The 21,902-nt window shown below is 44.7% G+C and overlaps 1 protein-coding gene across 3 annotated transcripts in view; it reads right to left on the reverse strand.

Moving 5' to 3' along the window:
• Positions 1–21,902, reverse strand: part of LPXN (leupaxin) — a 41,781-nt gene that overhangs the window by 9,800 nt on the left and 10,079 nt on the right. For 2 of the 3 annotated variants that reach the window (XM_070804317.1, XM_070804319.1), the window contains exons 3-6: positions 9,742–9,841; positions 4,890–5,057; positions 3,528–3,701; positions 3,344–3,425 (exon numbers count right to left, since the gene is read on the reverse strand). In XM_070804317.1, coding sequence (XP_070660418.1) covers positions 3,344–3,425; positions 3,528–3,701; positions 4,890–5,057; positions 9,742–9,841 — 524 coding nt within the window. Of the gene's footprint in view, positions 1–3,343; positions 3,426–3,527; positions 3,702–4,889; positions 5,058–9,741; positions 9,842–16,472; positions 16,520–21,902 lie in introns of all 3 variants that reach the window. The other variant, XM_070804318.1, reaches the window with a different exon arrangement.

Genomic DNA, 21,902 nt, shown 5'->3' on the forward strand with positions numbered 1-21,902 from the left:
TTACTAATTTTTGTAAAGCTGACAGAGAGCACAACTCTTTGGTAAAATTTATTCAAGACAGAAGACCTAAAATATTAATATGCAAGGGTCTGCATATTAATAGTGCATTGCCCTACCTGAGTACCAGCCCACCAGTCAGTGCATTCTGCCTCACCCACAGAGCTTCTGGTCAGCATTAAAGTGTCTCATTCATTCTTAAATAAAGAATGGGCAAGCAAAGCTCAGCAGCACTTGGCAAAGACCAATGCAACGGGATAGAGGGCATCAAGATGTGATAGATGTCAAAGTTCAAAGTGGGCGGCAAGACGTCCCTCAGAGTAGATAGTTATGGACTATCTGCACAAATCTTGGACTCTTCCCTTACACCTAGGATATCAAACAGGTGTAGAGAAAGGATCTTTTCCCTGATGCTGGGAAAGATTGAAGGTAAGAAGAGAAAGGGAGACGAAGGATGAGATGGTTGGATGGCATCACCAACTCAATGTCCATGAGTCTGAGCAAATTCCAGGAGATGGTGAAGGACAGGGAAGCCTGGCATGCTGCAGACCATGGGGTCGCGAGGAGTGGGACATGACTGAGCCACTGAACAACAACAAAGAGAAACAGAAGCTGAGACAGGGATTTCTTTGAGAAAGCTGTGCCAAGTGTGCTCCACCACCATCGCCAGGAGGCATGAGGTATGGTCCCGGGAACCTCAAGTCAAGAGAGGGACTGCAGCAGGACCACTCTGAGAGCTGGGTATGGGTGCCCTGCCAGGCGTGGGGTACAGGTGAAGGTATTTGACTCATCCCCGGAAAAGATCCACAGGTGAGAGTCTGGTTAAAGGGCCTACGGCCGCTGAATAGAGAGAGGCACCTGAAATTAAGTGCGGTCATTCTAGCCAGCTTCCCTGGTGGCTCAGACGATAAAGCGTCTGCCTGCAACGCGGGAGACCCAGGTTCAGTCCCTGGGTCGGGAAGATCCCCTGGAGAAGGAAATGCAACCCACTCCAGTACGCTTGCTTGGAGAATCTCACCGTCAGAGGAGCCTGGTAGGCTACAGTCCACGGGATCACAAAAGAGTCAGACATGACTTGGCAACTAAACAACAACAAAAAGAAAGTCAGAGTGAAATATACACCAAGCCCAGAGAGGTCAAAGCAAATTAGACAACTTAGAACCTTTCTGCCCTCCAGGCTAAACCCTTCCACCCCTGTTTCAACCCTGGAGGGGTCAGCTATGGAGATTAGCAGTGGGTGTGAGAATAAAAGCAAGAAAGGACCCGTGACCGGCCACACCCCTCTTCCCTGGCCTCCTGCAGCTTAAAGACCCCACCAGGGGAGAGAGTAGCTGTCACTTTAGATAAGTTGGAGGCTTTAGTCATTATACAGAATGAATTACCTAAGGATTTAGACTTGTGTTTTGTGTCTTAAATTTACTTTTCTATTTAGAGTAGTTTATTAAAAATAATCAAAAAAGACATAAGACTGCCTCAAATTTTTATTTAGAAGAAAACTTTCCCTGTGAATTAATTCTAAAATTACAGGAAAAGAAAAAAGAAGCTTTCTGATTTCATACACGAGTCATATTGGTTCAAAACAAACATAAAAAGAAGAAGTCAGGAAAGAAAAATCAAGACAATGCAGAAAACAGAAGGGAGTAAAAAGCCTGCAACAGGGGCAAAACTTGTCACACAGAAAGGGTCAGGAACAAGAACAAAATCTTAATAAAAAACTTTCAGCCATGGAGGCAGGAAGACAGTGAAGCACTGTCTTCAGAATGATGAGGGAAATTGCTTCTACCTAGAATTCTATGTCCAGGACACTTAAGGCAGACAAGATATTTTCAGATGCTCAAGGTTTCAAAGTTTCTACCAGGAGCTACTGGAGGGTGTGCTCCACCAAAATAAAAGCAATAATACATATTCAAAGATGGAGGAAAGGATTTAGTACAAGGGATTCCCGAGATAAAGTATTGCTTCTCAGCAGGCAGGCTGGAGCAGAAGGATGAAAGTCTCCTGGACAGATATCTCCAAGAAAAAAAAAAAGAAACGAATGGAACTGACGTATTACCAGAAGTGGATGACCATTTTGAGAAGGATTCCACAGCTGTATCAGATAAATTAGTGATAATTACAATGAGAATTAAGCTAATGAAAAAGGGATCCAGATGTTAATTTCAGGAAATAACACATGTGTATGAAAAGGACATCATGATATTGATCGTCATCTTCGTCATCTTCACGTGCCAGGCACTGTTGCAAACACTACATTGATATTGTCTCTTAAAATCCTCATAATGACCCTATACAGTAAGCATTATCATTTTTCCTTACTTAATAAAAAATCTTTTTGGTCATGCCACATGGCATGTGAGAGCTTCGATTCCCAACCAGGAATCAAACCCACGTTCCTGCATAGGAAGCGCAGAGTCTTAACCACTGGACCACGAGGGAAGTCCTAAAGTAAGCATTATTATTAGGTCCATTTTACTCATGAGCAAAGTAAGCTCCAAAGATCCCTTTAACACCATATGGCTATAAATGCCACAGCCCAGATCTGAACCAGGCAGACGAACCCCAAATCCTCCCTGTACTGTATCACCATGTGTTACATGACTCAGTGGTGAGCAATATTTATGCCAATGTCCACATGTACACACTGAATACTGATCTGATTTATAACTATGACCTAATTATAACTGAGAGAATAGGGGAGGAGAATTATGTTGGGGGTGGGTGGAGGAGTAATAACATTTCTAAATCCTTATCTGTCTTGGTAGAAAGTTAACATGTAATGGCTAAAATTGGACAAAAAATCAATATAGAGGAATATACTGTCTAAAATATACAAGTAAATAATGTGCTGTGCTGTGCTTAGTCACTCAGTCATGTCCGACTCTGCAACCCCACGGACCATAGCCTGCCAGGCTCCCCTGTCCATGGGATTCTCCAGGCAAGAACGGGGTGCCACGCCCTCCTCCAGGGGATCTTCCCGAACCAGGGATGGAACCTGCGTCTCCTGCATCGCCAGGCAGGTTCTTTACCACTAGCGCCGCCTGGAAAGCCCCACAAGTAAGTAACAGAAGAAGTTAAAATATTTAGAGAGGAGAACTGGACTTGGGGGTGGAAAAAGGAAAAGCAAAGGAGTGTTTTTTAATATTACTCTTGGCGTAGTATTTGCATTTTAAACTATGCATTTGTATGATTTTGATTTAAAATTTTCATTTAAGCAAAAGGTATCTATGTCAGATCAGGTTGGAAGGGATGGCGTTTGGTACCGCAATGGGCACCTGGGTGGTCGAGGCAGGAACCAGGACCAGCAGAGAAGATCAGGGAAAAGCCCTGCTAACCAGCCGGGCCGTACCTTCTTCACCGAACACCTCTCCACAGTGAGCGCAGAAGAAGTGCTCGGGGTGCCAGGTTTGGTTCATGGCCGTCAGCACTTTCTGGAAAAGCAACGGAGAGTGATTAGGAGGCTGCAGAGCTGTAAAACACGAGCCGGGCTCTAACAAAAACTGCGCGAAGGCGGGGGCAGCGGGCTCACTCACGTCCAGGATGGGAGCGGCGCAGTACGCACAGCGCGGAGAGAAGAGATGGTGGTAGTCCTCAGCGCAGTAGGCCAGGCCGCTCCGCTCGAAGAAGGGGCTGGAGCCGATCTCCGCTTTGCAGTGGGCGCACACGAAGTGCTCGGGATGCCACGCCTGCCCCAGTGCGTGGATCACCTGGAGGGTGAAGCAAAGCTTGGCGTGGGGGCCCGGGCACTCGGGGGTCCGCAGTGTGCAAGACTCTGGGGCGTGCTCTTTCAACAGCATCCATGGAAACGACACCCCCTGCAGTTACGCCACACTGAGGCCAAGACCTCGGGTGCACTCACGCGGCCTGTGGGTATGTGTGTATGTGTGAGTCGCTCAGTCGTGTCCGACCGTCTGTGACCCCGTGGACTGCAGCCGGCCAGGCTCCTGTGTCCCTGGGATTCTCCAGGCAAGAGTACTGGAGTGGGCTGCTATTCCCTTCTCCACCTGTGGCCCACACTTCACGGATAACGGCATGGTGTCCGCTTTCCCAACTTAATTAACGCTCACTCTGCTATACTGCCCCAGAAAATTACAGACACAAAATAGAGCACAGTGGTGACAGACGACATGCTTGGCCTGGAAGGGATCCCGGGAACAGGAGACCAATGACAGTTTTTATTCCTCTGATCTGGACACCTCATCTCACACCCTGTGGAAAGTCAGGTCTCGACGCCCTTTATAATGCTTTGGATGAAGGATGGTGCCCAAGCAGGAATTTGTGGTCATGCTATGATTCTGGGAGCAGCTGAAAGTCATAATTAGTCACTTTGCACTGGGAAGATTTGAACCAAGGGAGCAGAGGGAAAATTATTCTCCATAAGGCAGTAGAGGAAAATGGTTATGAGCTTGAACTCTCAAGCCAGAGTCTCCTGGATTTGGATCTTACATCGACCTCTTACTAGACCTTGGATATGTCAGTTAATGACCCTGGGCCCTCAGTTTCCTCTTCTTTACAAAGAGCTTGCAACCATTGAAGGGCTGTGTGTATGCGTGCATGCGTGCTCAGTCATTCAGTCGTGTCTGACTCTCTGTGACCCCATGGACTGTAGCCCACCAGCCTCCTCTGTCCATGGGATTCTCCAGGCAAGAACACTGGAGTGGGCTGCCATGCCCTCCTCCAGGGGCTCTTCCCAATTCAGGATTGAAGGGATAATGCAACCATTAGATAAAAGAAGACTTGTACGGTGCTTAGTCCCACACCCGGAGCACTGTGAAGGATTGGTAAGTATCACTACATCGTCTTAGGTCATAAGAAGAAAGAGCAGTCCTTGGAGGGTGGAGACGAACACACACAGACATGGATGGCCGTAGCATCAGTGTGTTGGCCCGCCCCACCTTTCCAGCGATCGGTTTCTGGCAGGAGGCACAGTGCCCCTTGGGTACTGTGGCAATTCCCAGGTTCTGCAAGTCCTGCTCCAAGCCCCCCAGCATGGAGTCCAGGGAGGCCTTGTGATCCTGACTGTCGGATACGGGTTTCTTGCTGGCATCTGCTTTCGCTGTAACCTGTACCAAGAAGAGAACCACAAAGAGAGTCAGCCTCACTGGCATCTTCTGCACTGTCTCTTAGTCTTTCCCTGAACTTCCTCCAAGGCGCTGGAAGAATCTAACATTGCAACACCAAAAAAAAAAAAAAGCTTTCATCTCCCTTTCACTCTAAGTTCCTCAGGCTGAATGAACTCTGACTAGTCTTCCTGTTTGCCAATCTCTTCTGGCAGTAGGAAATTGAACATAGGAAGAGGATACCTTATCTCTTGTGATGACTGCAGGTCAACAATTCATCTTTTTATGTATTTATGTTGCAGTGTTTATTGGGCAGCTAATTTCTGCCACTCACTGTTCTAGGCTCGTGGTGCAGAGCAGTTCTCAAGACTAACCAAGTGTCTGCCCTCATGGAATTTATTTTCTCTGAGTAACAGACAGTAAGCAATTAAAGAAATAACAGACGATATGATGTCAGGTTAGAGATATGAATTATATATTGAGACAAAAGAGAGTGGGATGGTGAGGAAGAATGGATTCAGATGAGGGGAATCCGAGAAGGTTAAGGAGCTGATACCTGAGCAGATATTTGAGTGATTTACTGAGACACAGAAATATTGATAATTGTGAGAACAGCATTCTAGGGGGAAGGAAGGCCCAGAGGGATGAGATAGTCTGACACATAAAGAGTAAAAAGAGGTCAGGAGGGCTAGAACAGAGGGAGTGCAGATGAGTGAGGCAGGAGAAAACAATGGAAAAAGAGGCAATGATCACACAGAGCCCGCAGGACAAAGCTTCGGTTTTATTAATAAAAATAAATAATTGTTATTACTTAATAAAGCTCAGGTTTTATTCCAAGGGTGATGGAACCATTAGGGCGCTTCAAGCGTGAGAGGGAAAGAATCTGATTCACAAGATCCCTGCGCTAGCTGAGTGAGGAATTAGGTATGGACAAAGCAAGAGGCATCAGAGGCGCTCGTTAGGCAGGAGACTTTCAACACAGCTGGGATCGGAGATGACTTGGGCCAGTGACGGTGGAGAAGGTGGTGAGAGGTGGTCAGATAAAACTTGGTGGCCGGTTGGATTTATTAAAGGGAAACTCCAATGCAGCTGCGATAAAACATTCAACAGGGAGACTTTGAGTGACAGAACCGTTGCCCAGCTCGTCTCTCTCAACTCCCAGTTTCCAGAGGACCGCGCCTTCCGGACCAGGGGGCTGTGGTGCTTCTCCACGGCCTGCGGCGCTGAAGTCGCAGCGTCTCCGCCCACTGCCCCACTTCACCTTTCCCGTTTCATCTTGGATTACTCAGGAAAAGCCCCCACTGTGTACACCCAGCCAGGCTCCCCGCAGTCTCCAGAAAGTGCTCCCTTTGCTTCAGGCCTCTGCCTGGGACAACCTCCCACCATCTCACTAAGCAAAATGCTCATTTTCCTTCGAGAAACTTATCATTTGACACACTTCCTCCCTCTCCTATTATATAATGTTAGTTCATGCTCAAGAAATTCGTGTTCTAAAGGTTAACATCGAAAAGGCCTGAAAATAACTAAGTAAAAACACAGCAATGTGTCTGTGTCTATATATACAATTACATCTATTTGCTGGTATATTTCAGAGTGCTTCTGAAAGGATTATGTGAAAAATAGAAAATACTGAATACCTCCAGGGGGCAGAACTGGATGGCTGGGAACACTTCACTGAACACTGTTGTACTCTGGATTTTTGTACAGTGTAAAGGTATGGCTATGCCAAAGCCTTTGACTGTGTGGATCACAATAAACTGTGCAAAATTCTGAAAGAGATGGGAATACCAGACCACCTGACCCGCCTCTTGAGAAACCTCTATGCAGGTCAGGAAGCAACAGTTAGAACTGGACACGGAACAACAGACTGGTTCCAAATAGGAAAAGGAGTACGTCAAGGCTGTATATTGTCACCCTGCTTATTTAACTTCTATGCAGAGTACATCATGAGAAACGCTGGGCTGGAAGAAGCACGAGCTGGAATCAAGATTGCCGGAAGAAATATCAATAACCTCAGATATGTGGAAAGTGAAGAGGAACTAAAAAGCCTCTTGATGAGAGTGAAAGAGGAGAGTGAAAAAGTTGGCTTAAAGCTCAACATTCAGAAAATGAAGATCATGGCATCTGGTCCCATCACTTCATGGGAAATAGATGGGGAAACAGTGGAAACAGTGTCAGACTTTATTTTTCTGGGCTCCAGAATCACTGCAGATGGTGATTGCAGCCATGAAATTAAAAGATGCTTAGTCCTTGGAAGGAAAGTTATGACCAACCTAAATAGCATATTGAAAAGCAGAGACATTACTTTGCCAACAAAGTCAAGGCTATGGTTTTTCCAGTGGTCATGTATGGATGTAAGAGTTGGACTGTGAAGAAAGCTGAGCACTGAAAAATTGATGCTTTTGAACTGTGGTGTTGGAGAAGACTCTTGAGAGTCCCTTGGACTGCAAGGAGATCCAGCCAGTCCATTCTGAAGGAGACCAGTCCTGGGTGTTCTTTGGAAGGAATGATGCTAAAACTGAAACTCCAATACTTTGGCCACCTCATGGGAAGAGTTGACTCATTGGAAAAGACTCTGATGCTGGGAGGGATTGGGGGCAGGAGAAGAAGGGGATGCCAGAGGATGAGATGGTTGGATGGCATCACTGACTCGATGGATGTGAGTCTGAGTGAACTCCGGGAGTTGGTGATGGACAGGGAGGCCTGGTGTGCTACAATTCATGGGGTTGCAAAGAATCGGACACAACTGTGCGACTGAACTGAACTGAAAGATATGGCTAATTCAAAAAATAAACATAAATTTTTAAATGTAAACAAACTAAGACACACGTTAAATCAATTTTAAAACATCACACAATAAAAACTGTTAATGTAGATTTTTTTTTTCTAGTATTTTCAGATATGGGGTTCCCTGGTGGCTCAGTGGTAAAGAATCTGCCTGCCACTTCAGGAGATGCAGGTTCCATTCTGGAGTCTGAATGATCCCCTGGAGAAGGAAATAGCAACCCACGCCAGTATTCTTGCCTGGGAAATCCCAAGGACAAAGGCTCCTGGTGGGCTATAGTCTATGGGGTTTTAAAACAGTTGGCATGATTTAGCAACTAAACAACAATTTTCAGATATACAATGCGATGAGGAATGCACTCAGCTTTATTGTAAATATTAAAAAAAACTTGTTTCTAATATTTATTCATTGTCTCTCTAATAATATGCATTACTCATAATGCATCAGAAACAGCACTGGAAAGCCAAAGGTGAGCCACAGAGATAAGATTCCTGCCCTTCAAGTCACACACATTTTTATACACTGCCTTGAAATTACTTCATAGTCACTTCAAGTGTGCGTATCAAATACCCCAACCAATTCAGAATGGTTGGATTCTCTACCTTAAGAATTCTAGTTCAATAACCTAAATGGGAAAAGCATTTGAAAAGGGTCCGTGTGTATATAACTGAATCACTTTGCTGGGCACCTGAAATTAGCACACTGCTGATCAGCTATGGTGGTGGTGGTGGTTTAGTGGCTCAGTCGTGTCCAGCTCTTTCGACCCTGTGGACTGTAGCCTCCAGGTTCCTCTGTCCATGGGATTCTGCAGGCAAGAGTACTGGAGTGGGTTGTCATTTCCTTCTCCAGAAGATCTTCCTGACCCAGGGATCAAACCCGGGTCTCCCGCATTGCAGGCATATCTTTACCAACTGAGCCACCAGGGAAGCCCAGAGACTAGACCAAGAGGGGTGGGTTTTCTCTCAGTAAGAGTTTAGGATGCATCCTTCATTTCAAAGCCATGCTTGCGCTCCCTTGCTATGCTCCAGCTTGCCATGGGTCTCCTCTATCTTACTCAGGGAGGTCTCTTTAACAGCCCTTCCACACTTTATCCAGCTTTAGTGGCAAACAGTCTGTCTTTTAGTCTAATAAATGTCACCTCATTTTATATCTCATTTTATTAAGCACACTCCAAGCCCCTTGAAATCAGAACCTGTATCACAGAGTCTTTTATATCCAGATAAGACATCTAAAAAAAACTCAGCACAAATAAACTTATATACAAAACAGAAATAAACCCATAGACTAAAAAAAAAAATTACGGTTACCAAGCGGGTAAAAGGCTTCCCAGGTGGTGCTAATGACAAAGAACTGCCTGCCAATGCAGGAAATGTAAGAGACGAGGGTTCGATCCCTGGGTCGGGAAGATCCCTGGAGGAGGAAATGACAACCACTCCAGTCTTCTGGCCTGGAGAATCCCATGGACAGAGGAGGCTGGTGGGCTACGGTCCATGGGGTCACAGAGAGTCGGACATGACTGAAGCTGCTTAGCACATTTGGGGGTAAAGGGTGGGAGGGATAAATTAGGAGTTTGGGATTACCATGGACACATTCCTATATATAAAACAGATAACCAACAAGGACCTACCACTGTACAGCACAGGGAACCATGCTCAATATTTTGTAATAACCTCTAACAGGAAAAAGTCAGATAGAGATATAGGTGGAGATACAGAACTGAATCGTTCTGCTGAACACCGGAAACAAATTCAACACACTGTAAATCAGCGACACTTCAGTGAGCTCATCCACTGAGTTAAACTGAGTCCGGCAGAATCGGTAAGGACATGGGGGAGTTTCTGAAGCAGGAGGGCAGGGCGGAGGTCCACAGAGAGAAGCCCTGCGGGCTGCATCCCAGCTCACCTGATGCTGCAGCTCACACAGATGCGCCATCAGCTCATCCAACTGTGCGGCTGCTGAGGTTTTAGAAGCTGGTGGTGATTCCTTTGGCTCTTGAATCTCACTGTAAGGAGGAAAGAAAAAAATCAAACTAACACACCAAAACTCAAATAAGCGTTAGACAGTGCCTAAAATACCAGAAAATGCAGTTTTAACTATTAGCCCTTTGCATGCATGCTAAGTCACTTCAGTCATCTCTGACTCTTTGTGACCCCGTGGACTGTAGCCCGCCAGGCTCTTCTGTCCGTGGGGTTCTCCAGGCAAGAACATTGGAGTGGGTTGCCATTTCCTTTTCCAAGGGATCTTCCTGACCCAGGGATTGAACCTGCATCTCTTACGTCTCCTGCATTGGCAGGTGGGTTCTTTCCCACTGTGCCACCTGGTTAGACCCACTAACCCCTTAGATAGGACTAAAACTAGACCAATTCAGCAATTTTACTTCTGAGACCCTATCCTACAGAAAAATTGGACATATCTATAAAGATACATACACAAAGACATTCCTTGAAACACAGAAGCAGTATAGTTTTATGAGCAAATTAAAACTAAATGGAGATACAGTCACATAAATTATGGTCCACCCACACTATAAAATACCCTGTGGCTAAAAAAAAAATGTCAACAGATTTATATGAACTAAGGAAGACTTCTAATTTAAACTGCTAACTTAAAAACCAAGGCCCAGAACAATATGAAAACTCTCCTTCCATCGACATCATTTCAGAAACACGGATCCATAAGTCTGGAGCTGCACACACAGATCTGTAAGAAGACAGGCCCGACAGCAGTTACCTATCGAGCTGGTAATTAGGTGGTGGGAGGAGAGACGCTGCTGGAGGTGGTCTCGCAGCTCACCCTGGATATTTCCGGTTTGTCTCACGTTTTTTGGTTTGCGTTTGGCTGCGCTTCGAGCCTTGCGGAATCTTAGTTCTCTGACCAGGGACTGAAGCTGAGCCCGGCAGTGAAAGCGCGAGTCCTAAGCACTGGACAGCCAGGTGGACAGCCAGGGAATTCTCTGCTTTGGTTTTTTTTTTTTTTTTTTTTAAGACTATTTTTCAGGGCAGGTTTAGGTTTATACACAATAGTAAGCAGAAGATACCTCTTTGACTTTTTATATATGTGAGTTCATAAACTAATTGTGTGTGTGAAGTTATATTTTCAAAACAAAGGTCAGCTATCCTAGGAAAGAGACACTGAGAGAAGCCGGTGAGACGGCAGGAGCGGCAGGCTGGGTGTCAGCAGCGCGATTCTCACGCACACGCGCATTCATCAACTACGATTCCATTAAGTAACTTACGGTATACTACATTAATATAGTCACAATGTTGCGAGTCCTATGAAAAATTATGTTCAATATAAAATGAGTAATGTTAAATGTAGAACATTTTTAAACTGCTGCTGCTGCTAAGTCGCTTCAGTCGTGTCCGACTCTGTGCAACCCCATAGACGGCAGCCCACCAGGCTCCCCCGTCCCTGGGATTCTCCAGGCAAGAACACTGGAGTGGGTTGCCATTTCCTTCTCCAATGCATGAAAGTGAAAAGTGAAAGTGAAGTCGCTCAGTCGTGTCGGACTCTTAGCGACCCCATGGACTGCAGCCCACCAGGCTCCTCTGTCCATGGGATTTTCCAGGCAAGAGTACTGGAGTGGATTGCCATTTAAAACTGCAGAGGAATACAAAGAAAAAAATAAAAGCACATATTCTCCTCCTTTTGAGAGGCACTGAACACCCTAGACACGATGCCTTATGTTTTTACACTCTTCTATGATTGTGTATGATTTTAGGAAATTTGAATATTACTGGTTTTCTTCATGTTTTCGAGTTAACATTTTTCCCATCCCCTAATTCACATCCTTATCTATCCTTTGCAACCATAATAGTTAACAATTATTGAGTGTGTATATAACATTGCTGCTGCTGCTGCTAAGTCACTTCAGTCGTGTACGACTCTGTGCGACCCCATAGATGGCAGCCCACCAGGCTCCCCTGTAACCTGGGATTCTCCAGGCAAGAACACTGGAGTGGGTTGCCATTTCCTTCTCCAATGCATGAAAGTGAAAAGTGAAAGTGAAGTCGCTCAGTCGTGTCTGACTCTTACCGACCCCATGGACTGCAGCCCACCAGGCTCCTCCGTCCATGGATTTTCCAGGCATGAGTACTGCAGTGGGGTGCCATTGCCTTCTCCAGTATATAACACTAGGCCCTCTGTAAAGAGTTTTACATGGGTTCTCTTTAAATCCTCATAAAAACAATAAGAGGTAAGTAGTACTACCCCCGGAGAAGGCGATGGCACCCCACTCCAGTGTCTTTGCCTGGAGAATCCCAGGGGCAGGGGGGCCTGGGGGGCTGCCGTCTGTGGGGTCGCACAGAGTCGGACGCGACTGAGCGACTTAGCAGCAGCAGCAGCACTACCCCCAGATGAAGAAACTGGGGCCTAGGGACGTTAAAGCCTTTGCTGTACCCTATACAAAAGGCAAACATCAGAGTCGGGCCTGCAGACTGCTCAGCTGGTGTTCTCCATCACTAAATTATCTTCTGAAAGATGTATAAGGGCTATACAGTGTGTGCTATAATCTATTGAACTGATCATTTATTGTTAGATACCTAGATTGTTTCTGATTTTCACTGTTGTAGTCAACACTGCTAAATAAATGTTTGATATCTTCACTTCCGCAGAGTACATCCTGAGAAGTGGAATCACTGCATTATACAAGTAACGGAATCTGGAGTAGTGTTTGTCATCAAGTTAATCAGGAAGCTTAGCTAACAACCCACCAAACTATGTGTGTGTATATGAGAGAGAGAGACACACACACACACACACACACATAAAGCCATAAATAAAGTCAAATATTCTAAAGCATTCACTAAATGTGTTTTCATACATGACAACAAAAATCTTACTATTTTACTTATTTTATATATTTATCAACTAGGGAAAAAGTAGAAGAAAGATGGACATCTTCCTCTCTTAACAAAAAAAGACCGTCTCTTGGGTGCAACATGTGCTACTGGCTCACGTACATTTGAACATCTAACAGCAAGGGCAATGTCGGAGGAAGTGGATCTTTTCCCCTCTTAAAGGACTTTGTCCTTTAGGTACAATATGGCTTCCGGCCAGACACAAGTTTGGGTTGTTTTTTTTCTTTTTTTCGAAGAACAAAAATGGTCAGGTATGCAAGTGACGGATATAGTCTTTGGAGGTTTCCAAGGACACAGTGCAAAGGAGCTCTCTCTCTCTCCCACAACTCTTTTCAGTCTTAATCCCTCAGGAACTGCTGCCACAGGCACGTGTCTTAGGAGTACAATAGGTGGCAGGACTGAACACCTCTTTCCTGTGTCCCAGCGTAGAACAAATGCAGCTTCTCACGCCGCCCTGTATAATCCAAAAACCTGTTCATCCTGCAGATGGGCATCCTTGTTCTTAGTGAAAGGACTCTCACTGGTTAGTTCCCCCCATTTTTTTTTTTTTTTGGCTGTGCTATGTGGCATGCAGAGTCCTAGTCCCCCAGCCAGGGATCAGCCCTGCGCCCCCTGCACTGGGAGTGCAAGCCCTCAACTGTTGCCTGCCAGGGGAGTCCCTCTCTCTAGCTGCTAACTAGACGCCTAGTGCAGCGTAGAAAGAAAGAGAGATCGTTGTCATAATACCCTAGGAGTAACTGAGTCAACAGTATCAACTTCTAAATGAGAAAGGAAAGACCTCTTGAAGTGTCAATGATGACTTCACTATAGGAAACGCTCCTGAAAAGACTCAGAGCTCCTTTGATTTCTCCCTCCATCTCTAAGATGATGCGTGCTTGCTAAGTCGATTCTGTCGTGTCTGACTCTCTGTGATCCCCTGGACTGTAGCGCCCCACCCCCCACCCAGGCTCCTCTGTTCATGGGATTCTCCAGGCAAGAGTACTGGAGTGGGTACTCTTCTCCTTCTCTAGGGGATCTTCCCAACCCAGGGATTGAACCTGTGTCTCTTAGTCTCCTGCACTGGCAGCCGGGTTCTTTACCATGGACGCCACGTGATAAAGCACGTAAGTATACCATTAGTAACAATTTCATTATGCAGAGGTCTTAATAATACCAACAGGGGTGTCAGGATGGCCGAGGGGTCTAAGGTACCAGATTTGCTGTATAGTACAGGTATCTCAGCTCAGTGCTCTGTGATGACCGAGAGTGGTGGGCTGGAGTGGGGAAAGATCCAGAGGGAGGAGACATATGTATACTTAGAGCCAACTCATGTTGTTGTTCAGCAGAAACACACACAACTTTGTAAAGCAAGTATCCCCCAATTAAGAAAAAAATCCTATGATAAACCATAAAAAAATACAAATATAAAAGTTGAGTTCAAGACTTATCAAGTGAAGGGCTTTATTTTTTCCCCTGTTTATTCCTCTGCAATATGTTTATGAAGTGTCCCTCCCTATTCTTAACTAAAATTATTTTGGGTCATATAAAAGATGTATTTCTAAAAATCATCATATTGTTATATCCACACCTGGTATTGAACATACTTTCAAGGTTGAAAGTAATGTTTGGTTAATTTAAGCAAGTCAGAGGGAATGGTGGAAACAGCAAGCAGGAATCTTGCTTCTGTGTCTCATGCTGAATCTGCACACGGAAGCCTTGTGGGCTCCGAATTTTATCAGCCCCGGGTTTGGATCAGCCCGCTACATATTGACTAGGTCACCTGCATTTCATATCACTCTCCTACACAGATCGACATGGTGAGTATCCTTCAGTAGTGGTATTTGCATCGATTGAGATCTGCTCAGGAAAATTCAAAGACTGAGAGTAAGCAGAAGGAATTTAATTCAGCAATTTAATTACACGGGTGATGGAGAGCTCAGAAGCAGACAGGAAACACCGAGGGAGCTCAGAGATCAGGTTCAGCAAGAAGCGGTTAGTCAAAGGCACAAAACGCAGAGGCAAAGTTACCAAGCCCCGGGAGCCCAGGTTCCCAGGCAGAGGAGGGAAATCAGAAGCCGTAAAAGGAGAGACACCGAGGAGAGAGAGCCTGGGCGAGCACGCGCCCTAAACAGCCTTGCCTTGCACCCCTCTCCCCCTGGCACCCCACCCGCCCCACCCAGTCTCGCCCAGCGCCTTCCATTGTTTGCAGCCGGTGGGAGCCTACGGCCCTGGAGCTGGTAAAACCCGACCCGCAGGGGTCAGCTCTCCTGGCCCAAAGATCTGTGTGTGTGTGTGAGTCACTCAGTCGTGTCCGACTCTTTGTGACCCCTTCAGGCTCCTCTGCCCCTGGAATTCTCCAGGCAAGAACACTGGAGTGGGCTGCCATTTCCTTCTCCCCAAAGATCTGTACTCAGAGGAAAGGCGCCCGGAAGTTAGGACGCCGCTCCATCAGCGGGTCACGAGGCCAGATACACGGCAAAGTGGCCACCGGTCGGGCTGGGTTTCATACTAGATATCCCTGTGTCTACTAGCGTTTCCATTCCAGTCTTGGTTTCTTCAATATAAAAAAATATTAAGTGAGAAGCTACAGTGTACCACGTACTTAATGTTTTGCTTTTTTTTTTTTTCTTTTGACAAAGGAAAGAGACGGGAAGGCCTAAGGGGCACACCCAGCAGGCAGCTTCCTAGCACTGGAATAAGCTGGCGATAGGTATTAGTAAGTTGGCTTCACTCTCACATGAACAGAAAGCCCCCTAAGATGGGAAGTCGTGCCAAGGCTTCAGAAGAGAGCACAGGCCCTCCTTGTATCTTTGTGCCACGTGTGAGTTACTGGTTGCAATTGTGAAACCACGCTAATGTGGTGTAGTTCTCTTCACCAAGTGTGAAGCTTTAGCATTTACATTTTAAACCCTTTGATTTCTTTCCCAGAATGCTGTCTGATGAACAGAAACAGTGGCCCTTTAATTTTTTAGATCGTCAAACTCTGCCTTGCCCAGAAAAAATCATTTAGTAAGTAGAATCTGCAGCAATATGTAACTTTTATTAAAAGGAAATCCCTCCACCGCTAAATAAATGTTGAGTAACCCTGAAAATTCATTGGAAGGATTGCTACTGAAGCTGAAGCGCCAATACTTTGGCCACCTGATGCAAGGAGCCGGCTCATTGGAAAAGACTCTGATGCTGGGAAAGATTGAAGGCAAAGGAGAAGGGGGCGACAGAAGATGAGATGGTTGGATGACATCACTGACTCAATGGACATGAATTTGAGCAAACTCCGGGAGACAGTAAAGGACAGAGGAGCCTGGCGTGTTGCAGTCCATGGCGTTGCAGAGTCAGACACGACTTAGCAACAGAACAAAAACCACATGTATTCATCAATCTGCCATGGAAACCACTGTCTTAGTTCCGCCCTGATCCTGGCTCTGATTTTGTCAGCGTCTTGCTGACATTTCTTTGGCTGTTTTCTCTTTAGTGAACGGAAGCACGGTGTCTGGAATAGCTGGGTCGTAGCACCTGTGATGACTCGGGCTGTTTACATTTTGTCAGGAGGTTAGGAAACAACAGCGCCCACCCGCGCGGATGAGAAGATGACCCGTCTGGAAGCCAGGCTCCCTGAGAAACCGCCACGTGTCAGCGGGCAGAATTCCACCACTGCTCACAGACCATGGAATGAGGGGCGGGAAATAGGAATGCTAGTAACAAACACTTGAGAAAGCAAATGATGGCCCAGACATAGGTTGACAACAATTCTCTAGTATCCTTCATTTTAAAATATTTAATGAAAAAGAAAAATACCTGTAGACATTGGGTCCCTGGATTTCGGTAGTATACACAAGCTGCACCTAAGACACGCAAGTGACAGAGAAGAAGTAAGAATGAATTTCTCATTATTTGCATGTTGGATACACAACAAAGTCCCGCGGTAAAGCACAGGGAGCTATATTCAGTATCCTGTGATAAACCATCATGGCAAAGACTATGAAAAAGAAATAGATAATACATACATGCTGCTAAGTCACTTCAGTCGTGTCCGACTCTGTGCGACCCCATACATACATGTGTGTAGATGATAACTGAATCCCGTTGCTGCACATCAGGAAGTAACACAACATTGTAGATCAACTACGCTTCAATAAAATTTTTTAATAAAAGATAAATTTAAAAAGAATCCTAGTACTTACCCACAGCCAGAGTTAGAAGATGTTTGGAGCTTCTAAAGGGGACTGACGACTAGCATATGTCAAATCTTTCACAAGGCAGAGGAGTAGCAGCCGTCCCATAGAGAAAGGCCAAATGCTCAGCACAGTAGCTGGCTTGTGATCAAATACAGGGACCACCCAACCCACCCCGCCCTCAAAGCACTGAAACAGGGACGCCACCCCTCTCAGAAAAGAACCACAAAACAACATGAGTCAGGGCGAAGCCCCTGGAACTATACAGGACGGAGTCGGGGAAGAGTACAACGCGGTTCAATTTAACACACGGGTAAAAATAAGGAGTGACTCTAAAGGGTAGCTGACCCGTAGTTTATTTCATGAGCAAATATTTATTAAGTGCCTGTCAGGTGTGAGGGCTAGGGGATGCAGGAGTCAAAAAACAAAACAAAAGAATAGAAATTGTTCCTGAGCCTTGCATTACGGTGGTGAGAGACATATGATTAATATGTAAAAAAATAATAAACATTGATGATGGGTAGGAGATAAGAAAGGGGCTTCCCTGGTGGTTCACTGCGAAAGAATCACCTGCCAACGCAGGACATGCAGGTTTGATCCCCGGGTCAGGAAGTTCCCCTGGAGAAGGAAACGGCCACCCACGCCAGTATTCTTGCCTGGGAGATCCCATGGATGGAGGAGCCTGGTGGGGGCTATCGTCTAGGGTCACAAAGAGTCAGACGCTCCTTAGAGACCAAACAACAACAAGGGAGACGAGGAAAGCGGGAGGGATGGCGTCCACCGATATATTGGTTGGGAAGGAGTGCTTGGGCAAGGACTTAAGGGAATGAGGACACTGTGCAGATGTCACGGGCACCGCGGTCGAGCACCTACGTGGCCTGAGTAGAGCACACCAGTGAGACAAGAAGTCAGGGCCCAGTTCATGCAGGTCGGCGAACACATGCTTTATTATTCAGACTGCGACACGTTTGAGAGTGACGTGAGGTGGAAGTCGCTCAGTCCTGTCCGGCTCTTGGTGACCCCATGGACTATACAGTCCATGGAATTCTCCAGGCCAGAACACTGGAGTGGGTAGCTATTCCCTTCTCCAGGGGATCTTCCCACCCAGGCATCCAACCCAGGACTCCGGCATTACAGGCGGATTCTTTACCAGCTGAGCCACCAAGGAAGTCCTTGCAAATGAAAGAGAGTACTAAAAATAACTAATATTACATTAATTTTTAAAATGTGTATTTATGGACCAATATTTTTATTTTATCATACTGGTAGACCAATCAACTAATTCTACTCAAAATAAAATTTTCTAGAACATTTTAAAATGACACATAGCTATGAACATGAAAGCAAAAACTTTTTTAGACTTTTTATATTGATTACTTGAGCATTTTAAAACGGCACAAGTAAATATTTTTGAGATATATGTATGCATATCTTAATTGGCTACTTAGCCATTGTCTTTAACATCATGATGCTAAAATTTTTCTGAAAAAATGCCTTTTTTCAACATGATCTTATTTATTTTTACACTTTTTATTAAATTGCAGTCTTCTGTGAAGCTGTGTCTTACCGTTAATATATCTGAAATTGTTGACACTGTTTCTCCATAGCCCATAATAATTTTAATTGAGAAGATACTCCCTGTCTAGATGGTGATGAACCTTTAAGTTTGGAGCAGATTCTGCTGAGTGGAAGATATTCTCAATCCTATTTTTTGTATTAAAATGTGTAAATATTTCAGCTCCAATATTTTCACATGTGCAGTATTTCTGCCTCCATTCAGCACAACTTTCTTCGATATTTTTACAAGACAGAGGTCTTAAATGATGCCTTCTAACGTTTCATCAAATGTAGATACTGCAAAATCATAGGCCTTCACAATTTCAACCCATTCTGATGGGAATATAAATTTATTCAACTAAAATCAGGAGGTCCATCAAAGTTGAGATGTTTCCAAAACATGATTTTCAAGTTAGGTCATGAAAATGTTTGAGGGCTCATCTTTTGATTGGTTCATTTCCTCCCAGGCTTTTGTAAGGAGAAATCTGAGCTACTTCCTTTTTGCAAACTTTGTTGCACATAACTGCAACTTGTTTAAAAACTTCAAAAGCTGAATTTTCATGCTACATGCATTAAATAATCTGATTAAATATTTCCAACTGATTTTGCCCATAACATGGCCTCCATTGAGGTTGCTTTACAAAGTTGCTTTTCAAAGGCTCAGACATTTCTAAAACCCAGTTGATGGCAGGCAATGAATAGAGAAAATATATACAGCCATGCTAATATATATTTTTAGATTCAACAACAGCTTCTGTCACAAAAGTTTTGTAGATGAGATACACACACACACACACACACACACCCTGATTGTGTGTGTGTGTGCACATGTGATAAGTTGCTCAGGCATGTCTAACTCTTTGTGACCCCACGGACTGTAGCTCACCAGGCTCCTCTGTCCTTGGGATTTCTCAGGCGAGAATACTGAAGTGGGTTGCCATTTCCTTCTCCACTGATTGTGTGTAAATATATATAGAGAGAGACTTTGTAAATTTTAAGAACCACAGTTTCTATTCTGATTGGTAGAATACAGAAGCTTATTTGGATGCAGTCATGAATTTTGTGCACATCACGACCAGTTCCAACTACCTATCTGCTCCACAGGCTTTCAAGTATGAAAAAAACATTGATTTTACCATTAGGCTGTGCTCCATCAAAATTTGTATCAGCATTATCACCCCCTCAAAACAACATTGATCTCCATTGTTGAACCTTTCAACTAAATTTACAATGGCATTAGCAATATCAGATGTTTCATTTTAGACAGAAGAATAAACTTCTAAGTACTTTTCTGTGGTCCTTTGAATGAGCTGTAACAATTAAACCAATTTGGAACTAAAGTTTCTAATTGAGGCCTCTAACTGATTTAATCTGACATTATCTGGTGGCTTGCAAAAGGAGTCAATTAATTATCACTAGTTCACTTTAGTTACAAGCACAAGAAAACTTAGAATTGTAAATGAGCAAAATTAATTGAGGAGAGTCATTTGGTCCGTATGGAAGGTGTGTATCACAATGGCGTGTAAACACACCTCCTGCAGCTTCACATACTGAATCATCACCTGGCACGTTCTTCTTAAGTATTAACTTCTCAAAACCAAAACTACACATTTAATTGTCTCAAGAAAGTTGATGATCAGACTCCTCTGGTGATCCAGTGGTTAAGAATCTGCCTGCCAAGCAGGGAACACGGGTTCAATCCTCGGACAAATACTGAGCCCAGGTGCCCCAATCTTGAAGCCTGCACTCCCTATAGCCCATGTTCCTTGACAAGAGAAAGCCCACTGAAACTAGAGAAAAACCAACACGCAGCAATGAAGACCCAGCACAACCAATAAATAAATCATAAAGCTTTTTTAAAAAGAAGAGATGATGATGAGGGTGTATTCTGCACAAAGTATTTGTTCAACTTTGTTAATATTTATCATCCAACATGGGGCACCGGGGAGTAGAAATATCATTGTTGGTTCAAAAACTAGAAGACACAAATATTATGAAGAAGCATCAAGATCTACTTCAAAAGTTAAGCATAAATAGATCCCACTTAGGGGGCAGATGCTTAAGCACTGGACCACCAGAGGAGTCCCAAACATCAACTTTATTGAGACAGTTAAACGTGTAGTTTTGGTTTTGGTTTGGATTTGGGCCAAATGCTGCTGGAAGTGTTCATTACAGAATTTAAAAACATTACCAAATAATAAAACTAACATCTTTAGTATACACTCAGTGATAAAACTGCTTTAACAAGAACACTGGATCATGGAAAAAGCAAGAGAGTTCCAGAAAAACATCTATCTCTGCTTTATTGACTATACCAAAGCCTTTGACTGTGTGGATCACAATAAACTGTGGAAAATTCTGAAAGAGATGGGAATACCAGACCACCTGATCTGCCTCTTGAGAAATTTGTATGCAGGTCAGGAAGCAACAGTTAGAACAGGACATGGAACAACAGACTGGTTCCAAATAGGAAAAGGAGCACGTCAAGGCTGTATATTGTCACCCTGCTTATTTAACATATGCAGAGTACATCATGAGAAACGCTGGACTGGAAGAAACACAAGCTGGAATCAAGATTGCCAGGAGAAATATCAATAACCTCAGATATGCAGATGACACCACCCTTATGGAAGAAAGTGAAGAGGAACTCAAAAGCTTCTTGATGAAAGTGAAAGAGGAGAGTGAAAAAGTTGGCTTAAAGCTCAACATTCAGAAAACGAAGATCATGGCATCTGGTCCCATCACTTCATGGGAAATAGATGGGGAAACAGTGGAAACAGTGTCAGACTTTATTTTTCTGGGCTCCAAAATCACTGCAGATGGTGACTGCAGCCATGAAATTAAAAGACTCTTACTCCTTGGAAGGAAAGTTATGACCAACCTAGATAGCATATTCAAAAGCAGAGACATTACTTTGCCAACAAAGGTTCGTCCAGTCAAGGCTATGGTTTTTCCTGTGGTCATGTATGGATGTGAGAGTTGGACTGTGAAGAAGGCTGAGTGCCGAAGAATTGATGCTTTTGAACTGTGGTGTTGGAGAAGACTCTTGAGAGTCCCTTGGACTGCAAGGAGATCCAACCAGTCCATTCTGAAGGAGATCAGCCCTGGGATTTCTTTGGAAGGAATGATGCTGAGGCTGAAACTCCAGTACTTTGGCCACCTCATGGGAAGAGTTGACTCATTGGAAAAGACTCTGATGCTGGGAGGGATTGGGGGCAGGAGGAGAAGGGGACGACAGAGGATGAGATGGCTGGATGGCATCACCGACTCGATGGACGTGAGTCTGAGTGAACTCTGGGAGTTGGTGATGGACAGGGAGGCCTGGCGTGCTGCGATTCTTGGGGTCGCAAAGAGTCGGACACGACTGAGCGACTGATGTGCTCTGATCTGTAGCCTATGGCAAGAGTGCTCAGCCTCCGTTTCTTCAGCAAGATGCGTGTGACGTTAAGCCATGGTTTCCTGTATTTCCCTCTGACCCTGAGGAGACTCTCTGCAT

This window comes from Bos indicus, chromosome 15 (genome assembly GCF_029378745.1).
Source record: "Bos indicus isolate NIAB-ARS_2022 breed Sahiwal x Tharparkar chromosome 15, NIAB-ARS_B.indTharparkar_mat_pri_1.0, whole genome shotgun sequence".
NCBI classification, from domain to species: Eukaryota; Metazoa; Chordata; class Mammalia; order Artiodactyla; family Bovidae; genus Bos; species Bos indicus.